This window comes from Montipora foliosa, chromosome 1, assembly GCF_036669935.1.
Source record: "Montipora foliosa isolate CH-2021 chromosome 1, ASM3666993v2, whole genome shotgun sequence".
Classification (NCBI taxonomy): Eukaryota; Metazoa; Cnidaria; class Anthozoa; order Scleractinia; family Acroporidae; genus Montipora; species Montipora foliosa.
The window spans coordinates 72,930,916-72,953,415 of NC_090869.1; the positions used below are offsets into that span (position 1 = coordinate 72,930,916).

General features: G+C 39.8%; 2 protein-coding genes across 2 annotated transcripts; both read left to right on the forward strand.

The window, feature by feature from the left end:
* The first annotated feature begins 1,363 nt into the window (after positions 1–1,363).
* Positions 1,364–5,938, forward strand: LOC137981027 (melatonin receptor type 1B-B-like). The gene is made up of 2 exons (XM_068828401.1): positions 1,364–2,558; positions 3,973–5,938. Exons 1-2 carry the CDS (start codon positions 1,728–1,730, stop codon positions 4,189–4,191), a joined length of 1,050 nt encoding a protein of 349 aa, XP_068684502.1. The 5' UTR covers positions 1,364–1,727; the 3' UTR covers positions 4,192–5,938.
* Positions 5,939–12,228: 6,290 nt separating this feature from the next.
* On the forward strand, positions 12,229–21,710 carry LOC137973847 (melatonin receptor type 1B-B-like). Its single transcript, XM_068820739.1, has 3 exons — positions 12,229–13,554; positions 14,449–14,656; positions 20,974–21,710. Exons 1-3 carry the CDS (start codon positions 12,748–12,750, stop codon positions 21,204–21,206), a joined length of 1,248 nt encoding a protein of 415 aa, XP_068676840.1. The 5' UTR covers positions 12,229–12,747; the 3' UTR covers positions 21,207–21,710.
* The last annotated feature ends 790 nt before the right edge of the window (positions 21,711–22,500 follow it).

Genomic DNA, 22,500 nt, shown 5'->3' on the forward strand with positions numbered 1-22,500 from the left:
CAAAAGTATGCACCACCCATAAGCCTCGGAAACACGAGTATCTTGAAAGGCGGAGAACTAATGCGCAATAATAATAGTACGTACCATGGGAGACAGCCAGCATTGGTACCGTGTCGACCTGGACACCAGTTTTACTGATTAGTTTAAAACCGAAATCAAATTGCATGTGGAGTTTACCTGCTTGAAATCTGTTTTAATCCTTTCGGGTTTTCATTAGATTTGAAGTCTATAACTGAAAACCTGTTTCGTTTTATAATTTACTTATCCTACGTGATCATTTAAGATAACTTGTCTAACGAAGTAGCTAAAAAATGGTGTTCAGTGCTCATGTGTAACAGCTGACCGTGTCCCTTTAAGTACAAAACAAGGGTTTACCTCGGTGTAAAAACCTGTGAAACTTTTTCTTTGTTTAGTTAGCTCGAGGTAGGGTTAGGTTATTGTTTGGTGTTTTTTTGCTCTTTGGTTTCCTTTGTGTGACGTCATCTGTGAGTTTCACAGGTTTTTACACCGAGGATGAGCCCAAAACAATCATTGGCGTTTAAGTCGGCTTTAGCACGCCTAAGTTTCGACTCAGCCTTCGTTAAAAGAATAAATTATAAAAACATTATCATCATAATAATTTTGAGTTTCCTCAGGCTACAATGTCGCGCCACCTCGCCGCAATCTGCCAACTTACATGAACGTTTTTAGTCAGTCTTCCATCCGAGGAAAGGGCAGTGCCAGCTAATTCCAAGACAAAATTTGTTGAACTTAGTTCAGTTATTCTAGCTAAATCGACTTGAAAGCCAATTTTCTTCATTTGGTCGATCCTGATTGAATTAGTCAAAGGGTTTACTCTCGATAAGCTCTGGTTTGACCTAGTTGGGTCATCAAGTCTCTTGCCGGAAAATTCACTCTTTAATCATTCGTTACCGGGCTGAAAACTTCCCTGCTGCTTTTGACCATCAAAGCGAATTGATATCAAGTGCTCCTGTTTACATATTTCCAGCGTGACGATTTGACAGTAGCTCCGCATCACCCGAAATTATATTCTGAAAGTTTCGTCACACCTTTATTTCTACTGCTGCCAATGTTAAAACAATAAAAGTGAGAGCGAAGTTAGATTAGGTTAAAAGTGGTCAGCGGGCATAAAAAGCATGTTTAACAATTATTATTCGCCGAAAGCAAGCGAATACTGGTGAATAAAAACCGAGACGAAGTCGAGGTTTTTATTCACCGATAGTCACCTTGCCTGAGGTGAATAATTGTTTTAGTACTTACGTAGGTGATTATTTGAAAGATATGATATGCATTTTATTTAAGACAATTAATTTCTTCGTCTGTCACCTCGACAAAACGACTTGCGGCCATTTTGAAAAACCACTTAGGTGATTATCGCTTAATAATCACCTGGACGGCAGCCAATCAGCGCAGACAACGAAATTATACTAAAGACAGGGACTAAAGAAAGATAACATAAAAAGATTAATAGGGGAAAGGTCCATTACGTGAGCATGGGATCAACATAAAACGCCTAAGATCTGGAATTTCGTACTTCTAATTAACTGTAGAACGGTTGGTTTATGGGCAGTGTACGGTCGACTTCTGATTATTGCTAATAATTTCAACTCTTTCATTTAAATTGTTCTCGTGACCAAACAATTTTAACTGCTTAAGTGTCTCAGGCCGCACTCTTTAATTGCTGCGGATTCATACCAATGTGAGTCGAGTCCTTGTCAGCTGGGAACATGAACAACATCTTTTCAGGAGATGCCAGCGTCGAGGTTTTTGCTAATTTACAGGCGCAACTTGAAGCCCGGACGAAAGCAACCGTCGTAATAGAATCGATAGTTCTAATAACCATTGATATCGTTGCCCTTATTGGAAATGCCATCCTTTGCTACATCATTTACCGAAACGCCAATCTCCATAATTCCACGACAATGTTCATCGTGTCACTCGCCTTCACAGACCTGCTAACTGCCACACTTGTCATGCCGCTGACGATAGACGCCGTTGTCCACAGTAAAAGGCGTTTCAGTGACACGGTCTGTAAGGCACATGCATTCGTGATGTCAGTTCTGGCCCAGGTGTCGATCTATCTCATGGCTATGACAGCCTTCAATCGGTACGTTTGTGTCGTGAGAAGGAGCCTCTACAAGAGGATATTCACCAAGAAGCGGACCCTGTTCATGATAGCCTTCGTGTGGGTTGTAGCGCTTTTCATAAATGGTCTCCCCAACGTGCTGTCTCTGGACGATTTCTTCTTCTGCCCTGGGTGCCTCGTGTGCTGGAGACGAATGATGTCTCCCGGAGCCATATACGGCTTCAACGCTTGGTTTTATGGTTCCTTCACAGTGGCGTACGTGGTAATTGTAGTGTGCTGTTGGAAGGTGTTCCGCGCCGTATCACAACACAACGCAGAAGTCGCCACAAACCTACGCCAAGGATGCCATAATGAGGAAGTGTCCGTATCAAAAGCAGTGGTAACCATCGTTCTGTCGTTCACGCTTTGCTGGATCCCAGGAGAAGTAATGCGCACCATGGTTAAGATTAACCCACTTCTCCCTCCACGCCAGGTAAGAATAACGCTAAAATTGTTCTCTATGGCCTGTAGTTCTTTCCTTACCACCAATGTTAATCTCCGACAATGGAATGACGAATTGGAATCTATCTGTACAGAATAATGTCTAAGATCTTTATGCGTGTGTTTTTGTAAGGGTTCAATATTGAGATTTGCCCTTTTATTATAAGGCCGGACAGTTCTTACTTTGAATAAGTCACAAATTTGTAATGGAAACTAATTTCACAAATGAGAAAGTTTATATTTTTCGGAAGCGAAAGGGCATGCAAAAGGTTGTAACAAGAAATAAATGAGAAGAAAGAACAACCACCGCGTCACTGTCATAGGCTGGCACCTGCTCCCAGCGGCGTCTTGTAAACTCTGTCTGTTTCCAATTTAGATCTCAACTTGATGTGTTTATTTAACAATTATTCCATAAGCGCGCATTGGATATGAGATGGTAAATAGCCAACGAGGCGCGTAGCGCCGAGTTGGCTATAACCACCCTCATATCCAACAAGCGCGAATTGAATAATTGTTTTATTAAATTCCGTCAACTCCAAAAATTTGGTAGTACGAAATACGAGCGGAAAAAGCGAGCAAATCCGAGCGAAATCGAAAAAAACTTGATGAGAACTGATGCGATGTTGTGTAATACCTTGTTGTCAGACAGACGCAGGCTCATCACAAAAACATTTCTTGCCTTTTCGCGTACTTCTAAACGTCGGAATTGATCCAAACTTTCCAGAAAAAAAGTTTTTTTCTCCTTTTTGGCTTTATTCAAAGAGTAATTTCGCATTACGGTGAAAACATTTTTAGCTTAGCAACGCTTAACAAAATCATTTACCATATAAGGTCAAACCAAGGTATATGAGCTGATAACCGAGATTGAGTGAACCAATCAGAGCACGCGAAATGCATTATCCGAGGTTGAGAATTTAATAATTGAGAATATTTCTATAATAAGATTTTCACTGTGTATTTTGTAGGTTTCTCCCCTAATGTTTCTCACTTATTCTTGGTGTATAGCAACCTAAACCGAGCAATAAAACTGAAAAACTGAAGAAGCTTCCGGCGAAATTAATGTCCATTTTCGATGCAAATTGCCATTATTTGCATAACTATTGTGTTTTGCCTCTGCAGTGTACTGTGCCACTACTGCGAATAAATACTTCAATTAGTTTTCAATTATTGCTTGGTTGTCACTCATTGCCCCAGAATTGGAAGGTGCAAATAAGTTCGATTCCTGTAAAGACACCAGAACATCTTTCCCCAGTTATTCATTGATAAGTTCACAACATAGTCCTTTGGTTGAGAGCCTCTTCTGACTTGCGTCAAAGAGTCCAATGGCAAAAACCTATCAAATTACTTAAGCAAACCCAACTACCAAGTAGCGAAAATTTATGTTGGACCCACATTTTTTTTGTTAGGTTTACCTTGTGGCAACATCTCTTTGGTTCTTAAGCAGTGCAATCAACCCATTTATTTATGGCGTTATGAATAGTGCATTACGCACGGAGTACAAGAAGATCTTTTCTGTCGTCGCAGTCAAACGTCCAGTACGAGTTTCGTCTGCCAACATTTCCACTCGCCTGGATAATCCAGAGACGTCCCCGCCTGGAAGTGCCACAAAAGATCAGGGACTTTAAGGCGCTCTTACACTGTGCAACTTATCTTGCAACGCCATTTCTACAAACGTTCTCACATTACGAAACAAGGTTCCATCCAACTTGTCTCGTTTCGATGATCACATAAGATTAAAGGGACACTTTCATTGGCTAATTAATGCCGCAAACCGTTGCGACAGAAGTTGCAGGACAGGTGTTACAAAATAGCCAACGCCTAAAAATTTCGTTGCAACTGTTGCGGAAAGTAGAACTCAATTCTACTTTCCTCAACGGTTTCTGAAACTGATCTCGCACTGTTTTTCGCCGTTGCGAGGTATGTTACATTGGGCAATGATTCGTGAAACTTGTCTCGCAATGGCGTTGCAAGAGACGTTGTACGATAAAGTGCACAATGTAACAGCGCCTTTAAGATCCACGACGCGGTCGTCAACGACTACGCCACAAAACAACATGAGGAAAATAATTGCGCTGCACGTGCGACACGCGTTGTAACACAAATTTTTGCAATACTCTCCACAACAACGACGTGAAATCACAGTCAAATTTGAGGTTTTGACGACAACCAGAGCTTACAAATGTAAACCTTTCATTCTCTATATTTAGAGAGTATGATTACAGACCGAATTGGACGAAACGAAGTCCCGTTACCAACTAATCATAACCATTACAATTTCCGAGTAAACAAATGCATTCTTTTTCACTGACCAATGTTACAAATTCGTCCATTTTAGAAAATCCCCAGTTTGGTACGGTAAGTGGTTGATACTACGGTTATGGTGATAAATTCTGTGATTGGTGGATTAAGCTGAGTGCACTCAATATGATTGGCTGATGTAACTGTCCGATTACAACCCTACACATCAATTAGTGAAAATAAAGCAGTTAATGCACCAATCGGATTTGAGAAATTAAAATGGTTATGATTAATCAAACAAATGGTTTATGTCAGCTTAAATTTCACAAATCACTTGCTTTATGTCGCCTTTAAGAATAATCTAGCTAGAGAGGGCACCTATTCAATTCCAAAGTTCGTGAAATTCAAGAGACAAATGAAGAAAACAAATGAAGGAAGATTCTTGATTGAAACACGTTTTCGTGATACGCGCTCTCATTTCCTAGCAACCAATCAAAACGAGCGTCTGACGGCATATAACCAATCAAAATTCGTGTGATGTCACAGCCGTGTTTCCATACTCTCACCTAAACACAGCTATTGGCCAATGAGAATGCGCGTACTATCCTAATTATTTTATAAAGAGTTTTGGTTTTAACATAGTAATCATGATTTGAGTTTTGAATCAGGTCGGAACGATGACCTGCAGAAAGACCCGGAATTCTTGGCATGCACGTGACCTCATGGAGGCCAAGTTAGTGTACTGAATAATAGCAAAAAAGTCTTTTGGTAACTTGGTTCTATTATTGTTGACTAGAAGTTACTTATAGCAAGCGAAGTGCTGCGAAGTGAATTATAAAAATAGAGGTAACAATAACAAAGATGATGTCTGATGTTTATAATAACAATTGATTCCTGGACATTTTGTTGCACATTGAGTGAAAGTAATGCCTCAATATGAAAAATGAAGAAAGCTAGTGATAGCAAGGGAAGGAAAGGTTGTAAACATAATAGGTAATCAACAAAAGAATGCAACTAGTCCATAATAACTTGTTTTATTCCACATATTCTCCTAGTCATGTAATAACAATGTAACAGAAAGAAAACGTGGTATCAATGTTCTCCAAATAGACAAAGAGTTTTTCGAAACACAATGTGAACAAATCTAATCATACTGAAGTGAGTGTTCTCCTTTAAATATGACTGTCAAGCGAGCTTGATTTGGCAGGTAAATCAGGGGGACAACGTGTCTGTGTCTGGAATTCTTTGACTTTCAAGAGCATTCAAGAACATCCTGTCTCCTTCGATTAAAATTTGGTCAACTTTAGCAGTATCCCAGTGCTGCACTGGAAACGACTGTGCACACAACAGCGCTGAAAAACTGAAAAAGGAGCATTGCCTTTCCCTAGAAATTTCACTAAAACGTTCGTGACCTTGATGACTACTTCCAGCGATCGATAAAATTGCGTTTAGCATGATAACACTGCGTTTAGCATGATATAACACTGTTGAAAAAACTATAATAAACCCACCTGATCGACGATAAATCAGTGGGCAACCAAGTGGGCTGAGCACGCACAATTCGGAAACTACTGCCGCTGACACCGTACTGCAGCTACTCAAAATTATCGCCACCGAAAAAAATCGGATCGAGAGAGATCTCAGATTATAAAGCGCCCAGGCCCCACACTGTCAGTCGGAAATAGTGTTGCTGCTTCGCTAAGGCTTCGCAGCAAAAATTCGAGCGGCATTTTGCTTTGGTTTTGTACACCAACAAGGCCGTCTAATCACGTGAGTGCGAGCCAAGAACAGGCTAAGGAGTGCAATACGGAAGTTGCTATGGAAACACAGCGATAGAGTAGTCTAGAGAAATTCTGTGTAGCTCAAGGTAGGTGATTCTTTGATTTCAAATGGTTCATAGCTCTAAACAAAGTTTAAATGCAAATAATATAGTAGTTCTGTTTATCGTTGAAAAACCCACGTCTCTTTACACGTAAACTTTGTATAGTTTCCGAATCTTCCATCGTTTTCTCGCCTCACTCCTACTGCTTTTTGCTTAGGATACTTGGCAGTACTTTACAAACCTAACGTATGCAAACCTAATGGACAAACCTGATTGGTTGATAGAATACAAAGCGACGGAAGCCTTTAACATTTCAAATGTGAGCCCGCAGTCCCTTCACTCGCTGGTGCAGACGTTTCAAGATCAAAAGAACACAAACTTCGATAAGTACTACCTCTACAACTCAGTGAGCGCTGGGGGAGAACATTGCGATAAATATTGCAAAACTGCGCAAATTTGCGCTATTACAAAAATTGATTTCGATGATTATAATGAGTGTGTGGAGTTTTCCACTAAAACGAGTTCCTCAGCGGACGCTTTGAATGTGTCGAGCCTCCTTATTGCAGCTGTTTTCTGCCTTTTTTCAATATTGTTCTCCTCTACTGAAATTTTCAGTCGTTTGTGAATAAAAGAATCAACCACTCCTATCTTTATATCTTTGCAACTGAAAGTCCAGTAATAAATCGTCTCGTAAATGTGGTTAGTTGGCCGTTCCCCTACAAGAGCTTTTCAGGATCAACCGGCTCAACGGGATCGAACCGAATGCATGTGAAGGCGCCGCAAGGCTGCCGCCATACGATCCATGTGTGATCTCGGAGCACCGCAAACCCAGCCAGATGTAATTGACTGGGAGTCGATTTTGAGGTGGGAGGAGAACCGGAGTACCTGGAGAAAAACCCTCGAGTCAGATTGAGATCGACTGAAAATCAGCCCACATACACCCCTAGGCCAGGGTTGAACCCGAGTCACAGAGGTGACAGGCGCGGTTGATGACCACTAAACCACCCTGACTCCCCTTCCTCGACTCGTGGGGAGCCTCGTGGACAGCAGGGATGGCGCAGTGGTGAGAGCTCTCATCTCGCACAAATGTGCCCCGTGTTCGATTCTCAGACTTGGCGTCATATGTGGGTTGAGATTGTTGGTTCTCTATTCGGCTTCGAGGGGTTTTTTCTCCGGTTTTCCGCTCTCCGCAAAAACCAACCTCTAATTTGATTTGATTTAATTTCTGTAGTGTCCCCATTTAGTGCCTCAGCGCTAAATACAATAAACCAATCGAAACTCGAAGAAATTACACGTAGCCGACACAAAGCGCGGGAGAATTTGCACGCTCGAGCCACGATTGGTTTTGGTTTCACTTATGATTGGTTGAAAAAAGGGCGCCAGAACTTTGAACCAATCACTGAGTGAAGTAATGCAAATCCAAAGCAATTCGCTAATTACTTTCGACACTCAATTGAAAACCGCTCTAGTTGTTTGATTTGATTTACGTTCTGTTCAGTGTCCCCAATTAGTGCCTCAGCGCTAAATACACATGACGCTTAAAAGTGCCCCTGTGATCCAAAAAATCACCTCCTTTTTCCTTCAGATTTTGAAAGTGTGTTTGCTTAACACTTGACTGGCAAAATTTTGAGCTTTGATTTTTATCCAAAGGCCGTTTACTTTGGGTGTCAGTTTTGGATTTCACGTTCGGCCACCACTCACGTTCAAAACTGACCTATAGTACCCCCTGAAGACTGGATCCAGGGAAAATTGACGTCAAAGGCTCACTTGCTTAAAATTTGAGCGTGTGAATGCAGCGTATTATAAACGCGAGTTTAAAAGCCTGTAAGCCCAAAACTCCGGTGCTGCATATTAATTTTGCGGCGTACATTTTGCCGGTAAAATCCGTTTTCAGGTTGAATCCATTTTCACCTTAAATTTACTTAAGTTGAATACGCACTCAGATGAATTGAAGAAACTTTTTTGGAGACTAAATTAAGCTTGGAGACAAATTAGGGTCAGGTTTTGATTAGTTTTGGTTATCACACATGGATATCAGTTGACTTATTACACAAAAGTAAATAATGAAAAGAACTGTGTTGGATTGAGCCAGGAGCCATAATCAAGGATAATTATGGCTCCTGGTTGAGCGTGTTCGTCGTCGTAGTGTAGTAGTGAAGACACAGGACAATAGATCTGGAGGGGCCGAGTTCGAGTACTATGTTGAAACTAATAATAATTAATACAAAAACCGATAAGGTGATACCAAACTTTGTGAAGATGTGCTGAGATGCGTAAGACAGAACTTGAGGGAAGGTATAGGTGTTTTCAGTCCTTTTTCGGGAGTTGATAGCTGCTTTGAACTACGTAGAGTGCATATTCAACCTAAGTAAAATGAGGATCACTGATTTAGCCTCGGTAAAACGGATTCAACCTGAGACTGGATTTGACCGACAACATACACACGTATTGCATTCATAAACTAGTGAGCCTTTTACGCCATTTTCTTCTCGATTCAGCTCTCTCAAGATCTTAAAGTTAATAATGACGGACCATTAAATATGAAAATTCCAGTTAAAATAAACAGGTGTCTTTTTGAAATTTTGGTCGCCTAGTGTTTAACTAACATAGTTTTGAAATCCAAAGAAAACATAAGAATTGATTTTTGGTCACTGGGGCACTTTAAATAACGTTCATCAAGTTCACTATCTCTACAAAGTGGAGGCACAGTGGCGTAGTGGTTAGCGCGCCGATCTCCCGATTCCAAGGGTCCACACTGTCTCTCTTCACCCAGGTGTATAAATGGGTAGGATGGACTAGCATCTCATCCAGGGGGAGTAATAATTCTCCCAGTTGCTTCGTGCTATGACGAAACCGGGATGGGTTCTTCATTTCTCTAGCTGGCTCATGTCTCTTACCTAGAGAGGAAAGTTTTTGTGCGGCCTCTGTTTTTAATTTAGCCCCAATTGTTATCATTGGGCGGCTCCTTGCGTATTCGTCTTCTAGAATGCGATTGCCAATTCAGTGCTTCCTGTGGCTTTTCTTATAGCTTAGTCAAGTTTGCAACGTTTCACCGATGCTCAAATGCTGCCGAGCCATTATAGGCCTAACTTGCAATTGTGGTTAAGCTTCATTTATGCTCTTAATCTTATACATCATCTGTTACGCAATTAGATACCTTTAAACCCCGAACTGTTTGCGGCACTGACTTTGGTTAGGGAATACGTTTCCATTTTTCCTATAGGGTTTTGATTTTTCGTATCCAGCAATGCCGCTAGTTTTGTATTTCCCCTTCTGTATTATGTGTGAAACATGACTGTTTTATTTAATTTATGGTCGCCAATAGTTGCGGCTTTTAACCATTATTCACACTTGTAATGTTACGACGGTGTGCGGCCGAGACTTCCAAAATAAACCTAATGGTATATTTCCCTTGCGTCTGTAACGCGGTGAAGCTGAAATTTGATAGATAAGTGCACTTCCATTATAAACAAAGCATTTTCTTTAAATAATTATTTTTATTTTTACTCAGGAAATTTTTTGTTTCGCCTTCGATAGGGGTATGATGTCGTTCGACCGACCCACATCCAATATTCTCCTAGAACTTGGTGTCTGAGTATTCTTTTCTCTTTAGTGCGTTGGTGTTCGTGCGTTTATTCTTTGGATAAAGTAACCAGTAAACGTTCATCTGTCTTACTCGATCCATCAGTTTAAATGACAAAATTAATCAGTTCAAACATAATTTCCTTTGTTTCCGTGACTATGTCCCTCTACCACTGATTGTACAAAAGCAAAACAATTGTGAAGTACTTGTGAAATGTTCGTGACTAGTTTGACAGCGCTATTGAACCACAAGTTCATTTTACATTTGAATGGAGACTGAGAAAGGTCACACCACATTGAGAAAGTATCGGGGAACGAAGAACTTGGTAACACGTCATATCCAAGATGGCGCTATCCAAGTCACGAAAGAGGCAACTTCGAAGTGCACTTGTCACATTTCTACGGGGAACTGGACAAAACGGCAATTATTTTCTAATTCCTGGGGATAAGTTTTAGTAATTTAGAGAGACTTTTTCTAGACCGTACTTTCCCTTTAAGCCGTGCAAAAGAACGCACCGCCCATAGGAAACCCGAGTATCTTGAAAGGCGCAGAACTTATGCGCAATAATAATAGTAGGCACCATGGGACACAGTCAGCGTTGGTACCGTCCCGACCTGGACACTAGTTTTACTAATTAGTTTGAAACACGAAAATCAAATTGCACGTGAAGTTTATCTGCTTGAAATCTGTTTTAATCCTCTCGGGTTTTCATTAGATTTGAAGTCTATAACTGAAAACCTGTTTCGTTTTATAATTTTACTTATATTACGTGATCATTTAAGGTAACTTGTCTAACGAAATAGCTAAAAATCGTGTTCAGTGCTCATGTGGAACAGCTGACCGTGTCCCTTTAAGTACAAAACAATCATTGGCGTTTTAGTCGGCTGTAGCACGCCTAAGTTTCGACTCAGCCTTCGTTAAAAGCATAAATTATAAAAACATTATTATCATAATAATTTTGAGTTTCCTCAGGCTACAATGTCGCGCCACCTCGCCGCAATCTGCCAACTTACATGAACGTTTTTAGTCAGTCTTCCGTCGAGGAAAGGGCAGTGCCAGCTAATTCCAAGACAAAATTTGTTGAACTTAGTTCAGTTATTCCTAGCTAAATCGACTTTAAAGCCAATTTTCTTCATTTGGTCGATCCTGATTAAAATAGACCTTATTCACGATGGCCGCCATGTTGAATTTGCTATTATCATGCAAATTAGCTACACATTTCTGAGGGGGCAAACAACACAAGTTCGAGAGGTTATAACGAACATCTTAGCCACACAGATGATTTGTTTCACGTTCATTGAATGTTTCTTAGGTAAGTAGTAAAAGAGAACGATTACACAAGTTACTTCGATGTTTTTTTTTAGTGAAAAATGAGGAGATAACGAAGTAGAAAGTCAAATTGTCAAAGGCAATCAAAGATATAAAAATTATTATAAAAGGTAGTTAATTCTAAATTCTACAATGTATTTCAAGTAATGTTATTTCAATATTTCGACGAGCCGATTTTCCGCAATTTGCCTTTTTTCCAATGTTTGCCCCCCAGCATAACACATGATGGCTAATTTGCATGACAATTTTAAAACCAACATGGCGGCTATCGTGAATAAGGCCTATTAGTCAAAGGCTTGACTCTCGATAAGCTCTGGTTTGACCTACAACAGTTGGGCCATCAAGTCTCTTGCCGAAAAATTCACTCTTCAATCATTCGTTTACCGGGCTGAAAACTTCCCTGCTGCTTTTGATTGATATCAAGTGCCCCTGTTTTACATATTTCCAGCGTGACGATTTTGACAGTAGGTCAGCATCACCCAAAATTATATTCTCAAAGTCTCGTCACACCTTTATTTCTACTGCTGCCTATAAGTGAGAGCGAAGTTAGAATATGTTAAAAGTGGTCAGCGGGCATAAAAAGCATGTTTGACAATTATTATTCGCCGAAGGCAAGGCGAATACTGGTGAATAAAAACCGAGACGAAGTCGAGGTTTTTATTCACCGATATTCACATTACCTGAGGTGAATAATTGTTTTAGTATAATTACGTAGGTGATTATTTGAAAGATATGCATTTTATTTAAGACAATTAATTTCTTCGTCTGTCACCTCGACAAAACGACTTGCGGCCATTTTTGGAAAAACCTCTTAGGTGATTATCGCTTAATAATCACCTGGACGGCAGCCAATCAGCGCAGACAACAAAATTATAATAAAGACCGGGACTAAAGAAAGATAACATAAAAAGATTAATAGCGGAAGGGTCCATTACGTGAGCCTGGGATCATCATAAAACGCCTAACATCTGGAATTTCGCACTTCTAATTAACTGTAGAACGGTTGGTTTATGGGCAGTGTACGGTCGACTTCTGATTTTATCTAACTATACCGGCGTCATTGCTAATAATTTCAAGTCTTTCATTCAAATTGTTCTCGTGAACAAACTATTTTAACTGCTTAAGTGTCTCAGGCCGCACTCTTTAATTGCTGCGGATTTATACCAATATGAGTCGAGTCCTTGTCAGCTGGGAACATGAACGTCGAACATGAGCGTCGATATTCTTGCTATTTTACAGGCGCAACTTGAAGCCCGGACGAAAGTAACCGTCGTAATAGAATCGATAGTTTTAATAACCATTGATATCGTTGCCCTTATTGGAAATGCCATCCTTTGCTACATCATTTACCGAAACGCCAGGCTCCATAATCCCACGACAATGTTCATCGTGTCACTCGCCTTCACAGACCTGCTAACTGCCACACTTGTCATGCCGCTGCCGATAGACGCCGTTGTCCACAGTAAAAGGCGTTTCAGTGACACGGTCTGTAAGGCACATGCATTCCTGATGTCAGTTCTGGCCCAGGTGTCGATCTATCTCATGGCTATGACAGCCTTTAATCGGTACGTTTGTGTCGTGAGAAGGAGCCTCTACAACAGGATATTCACCAAGAAGCGGACCCTGTTCATAATAGCCTTCGTGTGGGTTCTAGCGCTTTTTATCAATGGCCTCCCCAACGTGCTGTCTCTGGACGATTTCTTCTTCTGCCCTGGGTACCTCTTGTGCTGGAGGCGAATGATGTCTCCCGGAGCCATATACGGCTTCAACGCTTGGCTTTATGGTTCCTTCATAGTGGCGTACGTGGTAATTGTGGTGTGCTATTGGAAGATGTTCCGCGCCGTATCACAACACAACGCAGAAGTCGCCACAAACCTACGCCAAGGATGCCATCATGAGGAAGTGTCTGTATCCAAAGCAGTGGCAACCATCGTTCTTTCGTTCACGCTTTGCTGGATCCCAGCAGAAATAATGCACACCATGGGTAAGATTAACCCACTTCTCCTTCCACGCCAGGTGAGATTAACGCTAAAATTTTTCTCTATGGCCTGTAGTTCTTTCCTCACCACAAATGTTAATCTCCGACAATGAAACGACGAATTGGAATCTATCTGTGCAGAATAATGTCTAAGATCTTTATGCGTGTGTTTTTGTAAGGGCTCAGTATGGAGATTTGCTTTTTTATTATAAGGCCGGGCAGTTGTTACTTTGAATAAGGCAAAAATTTTTAATGGAAACTAATTTCACAAATGAGAAAGTTTTTATTTTCTGGAAGCGAAAGGGCATGCAAAAGGTTGTAACAAGAAATAAATGACAAGAAAGAAAAACCACCGCGTCACTGTTATAGGCTGGCACCTGCTCCCAGCGGCATCTTGTAAACTCTGTCTGTTTCCAATTTAGATCTCAAATTGATCTGATTATTTGAGAGTTTTATTATAATTATATTTTCACTGTGTATTTTGTACATTTCCCCCTTATTGTTTATTACTTATTCTTGATGTATAACAACATAAGCTAAACCGAGTAATAAAACTGAAAAACTGAAGAAGCTTCCGGCGAAATTAATGTCCACTTTCGATGTAATTTGCCATTATTTGCATAATTATTGTGTTTTGCCCCTGCATTGTACTGTGTGACTACTGCGAATAAATGCTTAAATTAGTTTTCAATTATTGCTTGGTTGTAATTCATTGCCACAGAATTGGAAAGTGCGAATAAGTTCGATTCCTGTAAGGTCACCAGGAAATCCTTCCCGGGTTATTCATTGATAAGTTCACAACATAGTCGTTGAGTTGAGAGCCTCTTCCGACTTGCGTCAAAGTGTCCAATGACAAAAACTTACAAAATTACTTGAGCGGACGCAAGTACCAAGTAGCGAAAATTGATGTTGGACCCATATTTTTTTGTCAGGTTTTACTCGTGGCAACATCTCTTTGGCTCTTAAGCAGTGCAATCAACCCATTTATTTATGGCGTTATGAATAGTACATTCCGCACGGAGTACAAGAAGGTCTTGTCTGTCGTCACAGTGAAACGTCCTGTACGAAGTTCGTCCGCCAACATTTCCACTTGCCTTGATAATCCAGAGACGTCCCCGCCTGGAAGTTCCACAAAAGAATAGGGACTTCAAGGCGCTGTTACACTGTGCGACTTATCTCGCAACGCCATTTCTACAAACGTGCTCACATTACGAAACAAGGTTCCATGCAACTTGTCTCGTTTCGATGATCACATGAGGTTAAAGGAACATTTTCATTGGGTAGTGCCGCTGACCGTTGCGACAGAAGTTGCAGGACAGGTGTTACACTGCGCAATTCCTAAAAAATTCTTTGCAACTGTTGCGGAAAGTAGAACTCAATTCTACTTTCAGCAACGGTTTCTTCAAGTGGTGTCGCAACATTTTTGGCCGTTGCAAGGTATAGCACATTGGGCAGCGATTTGTGCAACTTGTCTCGCAATGGCGTTGCGACACAAGTTGCACGAAAAACAGCACAGTGTAACAGTACCTTTAAGATCCACGACGCGGTCGTCGACGAGAACGCTTCAAAACAACAAGAGGCACGCATTTTAACACAGAATTTTGGGGTACTCTTCACAAAAACGACGTGACATCGCCAAATTTGAGGTTTTGACGACAACGCGAGCTTACAAATGTATATACTCTGAAACCGCTCGTGCCATTTTTTAAATTTTAATCACCAAAAACCTTACGATATTGCAAAGTTATATTTTAAAGTGACACGGCTTTCGTCAACGACGCCGTCGTAGATCTTAAAGTCTATAATGAAAACCAGAAAGCGCCTTCTTCAGGTATTGTAGACTGTTTTATCAAGGAGCGCAGCATTGTCCTTGCATCGTAAATACAAGATCTTAAAATATTGTAATTTAAATTAAAAAGGAAAAACTAATAAAATGTTAGTAAGCACCCCAAGAAAAATGTCAATTAAAAATGAGTATTTGCGCGATCCTCTTCACTTTGAGTTTATTCCGTCCGTTCTGTTCGCGTTGTAAAAAGTTGGAGAAGTAACGTACAAAGAGTGAAAGATCGACAGTTGTATTGTATTGTATTCCTCGCCTTGTCATCACCACAAATGTGGTAATTTAAGCGGAGGGTGTGCCTAATGTTAGCAGTGTGATGAAACAATGACCTGTAATAGGGAGTTTAAGAAACGACGACGAGACGACGGCTACGGCAAGGATAACGTCAAAAAGCAGTAATATTATTGATTAAAAAAGGAAAAAAGGATCGTGCTGCACGCATTTAAGACGCCCTGACAGAGAAAGCGTGTCAGACCCTGGAAATGGGGGTTAGCCAAATTCAATGAAACTTGGTGATGACATTGACCTTGATGAGTTATTTCTAAATCCGGTTTTATTTGTCTTTACTCTTTCTTCCTTTCAATTTTTTAGGGGGTCCCATTTTGGAGTCTCAGAGTACAAAAAAACACCCATGTGAGAGTTGACTTCCAAGTCCCATTACGATAAAAGCAGAAAGTTCAAAGAAAATCTAATAGTCTAGGATGTTTCTACTAAGAACATACTTTTATATCGTTTATGGCTTTGGGGTATATTATTATTGGGATCAGATAGGCATGGCACTGAATATATGCAAATTTCGACCCCCCTGAAAATACGAAAAATAGGCCAAATTCAAGAAATCATAATTTTTACCTGTAATCCTATTAAGAAAGAAGACACACGTCATAAGTTACCTAAGGGCATCTTCAATCCAAAACAGGATAGAAAAATTTGGGTCAGTAAGCTTTGCTGCTTTCCCGGCATCATTATTACGCAACACTTTTGCAAAATGACCTCATTTGCATAAACAAAATTTTGACTCAAAAATCACTGCTAAATCAGTTTTTTCCCTAGTCTGGCTACCTTTTTAGGCTCTGAAAATAGTCTACTAGTTTACGACTAGTTTAAGGGAAAAATTGCGCCGTGAGTTATAAAATTACTCCTGGCTAATCCATATTTTGGATTTTAAGGTGGCTGGAAAAGTTTCTAGCACTTCCCAGCACTTATACTTTGGTGGGTTAATACTGTAAAGAGCTGAATGAAACAACAATTTTCCTCACAAAACACACGCACAGCTTTTATTCACTCTCCTGCTTTCTGACTTCTCTAAGACAAGAGATCTTATTAAAACCACGTGGTAATTTCACAACCCATAATGTAACAACATTCGTTCCGTGACAATACTACCTCTCTTTATCAGTTGATGCAATAAAAATTGTATCAAAGGAATGCCCAATTGTTGAACAAGTTGTGGTCAATCTCTTTACATAAAAGGGTTACCATAGCAACAGTATAACCTGTTAAAACACCCTTAATTTTAGCTTTAAGTGCTTACAACTCAAAAACGAGGTGACCCTCATTGTTTATCATCGAATTGTGATCAACACATTAAGCTACAATCAGCTCCATCACAGGGGTCAGAGCTACCTTAAATTTTCCAAATTTAAATTGCCACTGTACCATTTTGATAGAATATCTTTAAACTTTTCAGAAAGTTGTATCTTTGCGTGTTGATCAAAATTCGATAATAGAAAATTAAGGTCACCAAGCTGGTTTTTTAGTTACAAGCACTTAAAGCCAACATTAAGGGTGTTTGTTCAGTTTTAACAGCTGAACTGTCGCTATGGTAACCTGTTATGACAATGGATTAAAGGTATAACAATGGTTTCAGCATTCTAGGAAAGAAGTTTGTCATTTATGTACGTTATGGGACACCAAGTGTTGCAATATTTCTAAGCATCTATGATGATAAAATAGAAAACTCGATTGCTTTATTGTACCTTATATAAGACAACATATTATGTCCGCAGACTTAAGTTCTTCTGTCTTTAATAAAGGTTAAATATTTTGTTTGGTCTCATACCCTGGATGCCAGCAGCAACTCAATGATAATCGCAAAGACAGCTAAGCACCCCAAGAAAAATGTCAATTAAAAATGAGTATTTGAGCGATCCTCTTCACTTTGAGTTTATTCCGTCCGTTCTGTTCGCGTTGTAAAAAGTTGGAGAAGTAACGTACAAAGAGTGAAAGATCGACAGTTGTATTGTATTGTATTCCTCGCCTTGTCATCACCACAAATGTGGTAATTTAAGCGGAGGGTGTGCCTAATGTTAGCAGTGTGATGAAACAATGACCTGCAATAGGGAGTTTAAGAAACGACGACAAGACGACGGCTACGGCAACGATAACGTCAAAAAGCAGTAATATTATAATATTATTGGTTAAAAGAGGAAAAAAAGGATCGTGCTGCACATGTGCGGCACGTGTTGCATTTAAGTACACTTTTTCACGTCCTCTGCGAGCCTAAAACGAAAACTATGAAATCAGTTTCTTATCTGCATGAAATTAATGGTAGCAAATTATTTGAATCTTTATCTTCGCTCTTTCAATGCTCTTTCGTATAAACGGTTTTCCGTTGTCACTAAAAAATCAGATTCCTAATACCATCTTTAGTTACTACGCTGTGGTTTGCCTTGTTTTGCCGGTAACGTGCAATCGCGCCTTGATACATTTCCTTTCGTCTAAAAAGTTATTTAACATGTTTTTTTTATTACTTCCAGGACTACTATGGTGGGAATACTAAGGATAAAACCTTACTCTGTTGAAATGTGACGTTAGAATGGATTAAATTGCATCTAATGGTCTCTTCTCCCACCAATGTGCTTCGGGTTCAATTCCTAGACTAGGCTTCATATGTGGGTTGAGTTTTTTGGTTCTCTACTCTCCACCGAGAGATTTTTCTTCGGGTACTCCGGTCTTCCCCTCTTATCAAAACGAACATTTGGCAGTTGATTTGCGTAAAATTGTTTGTTTCCGTTGACAGTGTGTCCCCAATTAGTGCTCCAGCACTAGAACGATTGAACACTTAAATGAAGTTCCTTTCTTTTCTGATATATACGGAGCAAAGGTCAAGACTGGTTTTAAGTCTTATTTTTAATTTTTCGTCAAATTTCTGATTTCCATTTTTATTTCATTCCTTGTTGTCTTTTTCGGTTAATAACTGAATGTCACCAACCCACAGACAGCATAGCCATCATATTTAAAGGTGTAGGCGTTGCTGCAGCACCACACCGCCACATAGCTTCCACGTGGCTTTGAAGTCGTTAACAAATTCGAATTCCTAATCCCAACACCCCAAACGAAACTGGTTTCGTAGGATATATATAGGGTCGCTCAGAGACGAAAGAAACTGAAACCAATAGCCCTCGTTCGCATAAACATCTTGAATCCAAGATGGCCCACATTTGGGTAAAATGCAGTCTCACGTTACTAACAGGGCTCGAGATTAATAGAGAGTCCAGTCGCACTTTAACAGAAAAATATGAGCCCGCAATACTTGTGTGTAAAGAAACCGCTGAAATTGGTGAGTAATCGAGGATTTCGGCGTTGTGCACGTAACATCGTACCTAAATTACGCTACAGTTTTGCCCAATATCTTCAGATTGAAAGAAAATTCACGGCCAAAAGCGAAACATTTTTTTTAATACTTTGTTTATTTTAGGAAAAGTAGCGGCAAAGTGGCAAGTGCTAAAACTCTGTTATTACCAACGAGAGAAGTTGATAACTAGTTGCAAAGTTGCGACTCCTCCAGATATTTTAGTAGCAATGTGAAATGCGACTGTATTGGTAGCAATTTCGAGCCGCTTCATATATTATGATAAGACATCGAAACAGAATGACAACCTCTCTGTCGTTGGCATAGCAGAGGGTGGCATTTTTAAGTTGGCATGGCTATCGAAGGGTTGACTTCTCGCAATAGGAGTTATAATTTCTACTCAGCATTTCCTTTATCAAATATAATAAGGGAAAAATGAGTATTTGAGAATACGAGTCAGGCAAAAAACGAGTCAGTTACTCAAACGTGAGAGTTTAACTTTTGGTCACTAAACTTTGATTTCTAGTCTCCCAATGAGAAGAGCAATGTGCTCGATTGTGTAGGGGTGAGACCTAAAAAGGGCTATGTCGAGTTAATATAGGCTGTTTAGGGGAAATCTTCAGTTAATCACGAGTTTAAAACTAGAAAATGGTAATGTGGAATTCCTTCACCGATAAAATTATCATGACATCCCAAACAAGACGATTCTGAGCAAAAACGATTTACCGCAAAATTGAAAAACGTTGGGCCGACTTTTTTTCAAGATTACCCAAACGCAATCCGTTTCAATCTTGTCCATTTATGTACATCCATGCTTCTCTTTTCTGTTGCTGCATTTCTTTTATGTTGTTCAACAATTTAAAGTGGTTATTGCAATTTTTCATTCTACTTTTTGAGCCTTTTGGGTGTCATGAAATTGCATAATTTTGCTTGGATAGTGTGCATGGATAGAAGTTCTATTTATACATTCGACAATGACCAATCGGAAAGGCGATATTCTGTTGAGTATATACATGTAGTAAGTGTGGTAAATGCGCTTTGTAGAAAGAAATATCCCGTAGAATACAATTTCATTGTTGATATTTGTAAGTGGTTATTGCAATTTTTCATTCTACTTTTTGAGCCTTTTGCGTGACATAGCCCCTTTAATGAAGTGTGCATGGATAGAAGTTCTATTTATACATTCGACATTGACCAATCAGAAACGCGATATTCTGTTGAGTATATACATGTAGTAAGTGTGGTAAATGCGCTTTGTAGAAAGAAATATCCCGTAGAATACAATTTCATTGTTGATATTTGTCAATCCAATGCGAAATACGTAGGACAGGAAATGCATCATTTGTGGTTTTGTTTATTCACCCGTTTCATAATTATGAGTATTTCTGAAATTGATTAATAACGGTAATAGGACTGAGTGGAGTCCAATTCGGTTAGTACTCGCACGAGTGATTAACAAAATCGGACGACCGCGTAGCGGGAGTCCGATTTGTTTAATCACGAGTATGATTACAGACCGAACTCGGAATTGGACGACACGAAGTCCTTTTTTCCAATTAATCATAACCATTACAATTTCCGATGCATTCCTTTTTCACTGTCTAATGTTACAAATTCGTCCATTTTGGAAAATCCCCAGTTTGATTGTTGTTAAGTGGTTGTTGTGATAAATTCTGTGATTGGTGGATTAAGCTGAGTGCACTTAATATGACTGATTACAGTGTCCGATTACAGCACTACACAATAACCACTCAAATTTGAGAAAAATATAATGGTTATGATTTATCAAACAAATCGTTTATGTCGGCTTTAATTACTTAATTAATTAATTAATTTATTTATTTCAAGACTTGTAGATATAGAATATCTACAGCTGTTAGAACAAAAGCATGTAACATCCCCTACAAGGTTCAACCACCTACCCAACCCCATAAACCTAGAAACAGTATAAGTATTTATATTTAAATAAAAATATCTAACAAGAACATCAGTGCATTTCTTATATTTACTCTTCTGCATTTTGGACAAATAATCTTGTACTAGCGAAAATTATCCCCACCAAAAAGGTTTACCTCGTGGCGACATCTCTTTGGCTCTTAAGCAGTGCAATCAACCCATTTATTTATGGCGTTATGAATAGTGCATTCCGCACGGAGTACAAGAAGATCTTTTCTGTCGTCACAGTCAAACGTCCTGTAGGAAGTTCGTCCGCCAACATTTCCACTCGCCTTGATAATCCAGAGACGTCCCCGCCTGGAAGTGCCACAAAAGAATAGGGAATTTAAGGCGCTGTTACACTGTGCAACTTATCTCGCAACGCCATTTCTACAAACGTTCTCACATTACGAAACAAGCTTCCATGCAACTTGTCTCGTTTCGATGATCAAATGAGGTTAAAGGAACATTTTCATTGGGTAGTGCCGCTGACCGTTGCGACAGAAGTTGCAGGATAGGTGTTACGCTGCGCAATGCCTAAAGACTTCGTTGCAATTGTTGCGGAAAGTAGAACTCAATTCTACTTTCCGCAACGGTTTCTTCAAGTGGTCTCGCAACGTTTTTGGCCGTTGCAAGGTATATTACATTGGGCAACGATTTGTGAAACTTGTCTCACAATGGCGTTGCGAGACAAGTTGCACGAAAAACAGCACAGTGTAACAGCACCTTTAAGATCCACGACGCGGTCGTCGACGAGAACGCTTCAAAACAACAAGAGGCACGCATTTTAACACAGAATTTTGCGGTACTCTCCACAACAACGACGTGAAATCGCCAAATTTAAGGTTTTGACGACAACGCGAGCTTGCAAATATAAACGTTTCATTCTCTATATTTACTCTGAAACCGCTCCTACCATTTTTTAAATTTTAATCACGAAAACCTTACGATATTGCAAAGTTATATTTTGAAGTGACGCTTTCGTCAACGACGCCGTCGTAGATCTTAAAGTCTATAATGAAAACCAGAAAGCGCCTTCTTCAGGTATTGTAGACTGTTTTATCTCAACACCAAGGAGCACAGCATTGTCCTTGCATCGTAAATACAGGATCTCAAAATATTGTAATTTAAATTAATTAAAAAGTAAAAACTAATAAAATGTTAGTAAGCACCCCAAGAAAAATGTCAATTAAAAATGAGTATTTGCGCGATCCTCTTCACTTTGAGTTTATTCCGTCCGTTCTGTTCGCGTTGTAAAAAGTTGGAGAAGTAACGTACAAAGAGTGAAAGATCGACAGTTGTATTGTATTCCTCGCCTTGTCATTACCACAAATGTGGTAATTTAAGTGGAGGGTGTGCCTAATGTTAGCAGTGTGATGAAACAATGACCTGCAATAGGTAGTGTAAGAAACGGCGACGACGGCTACGGCAAGGATAACGCCAAAAAGCAGTAATATTATTGGAGCAGTAATATTATTGGAGATTTTTCTCCGGGTACTCCGGTCTTCCCCTCTTCTCAAAACGAACATTTGGCAGTTGATTTGCGTAAAATTGTTTGTTTCCGTTGACAGTGTGTCCCCAATTAGTGCTCCAGCACTAGAACGATTGAACACTTAAATGAAGTTCCTTTCTTTT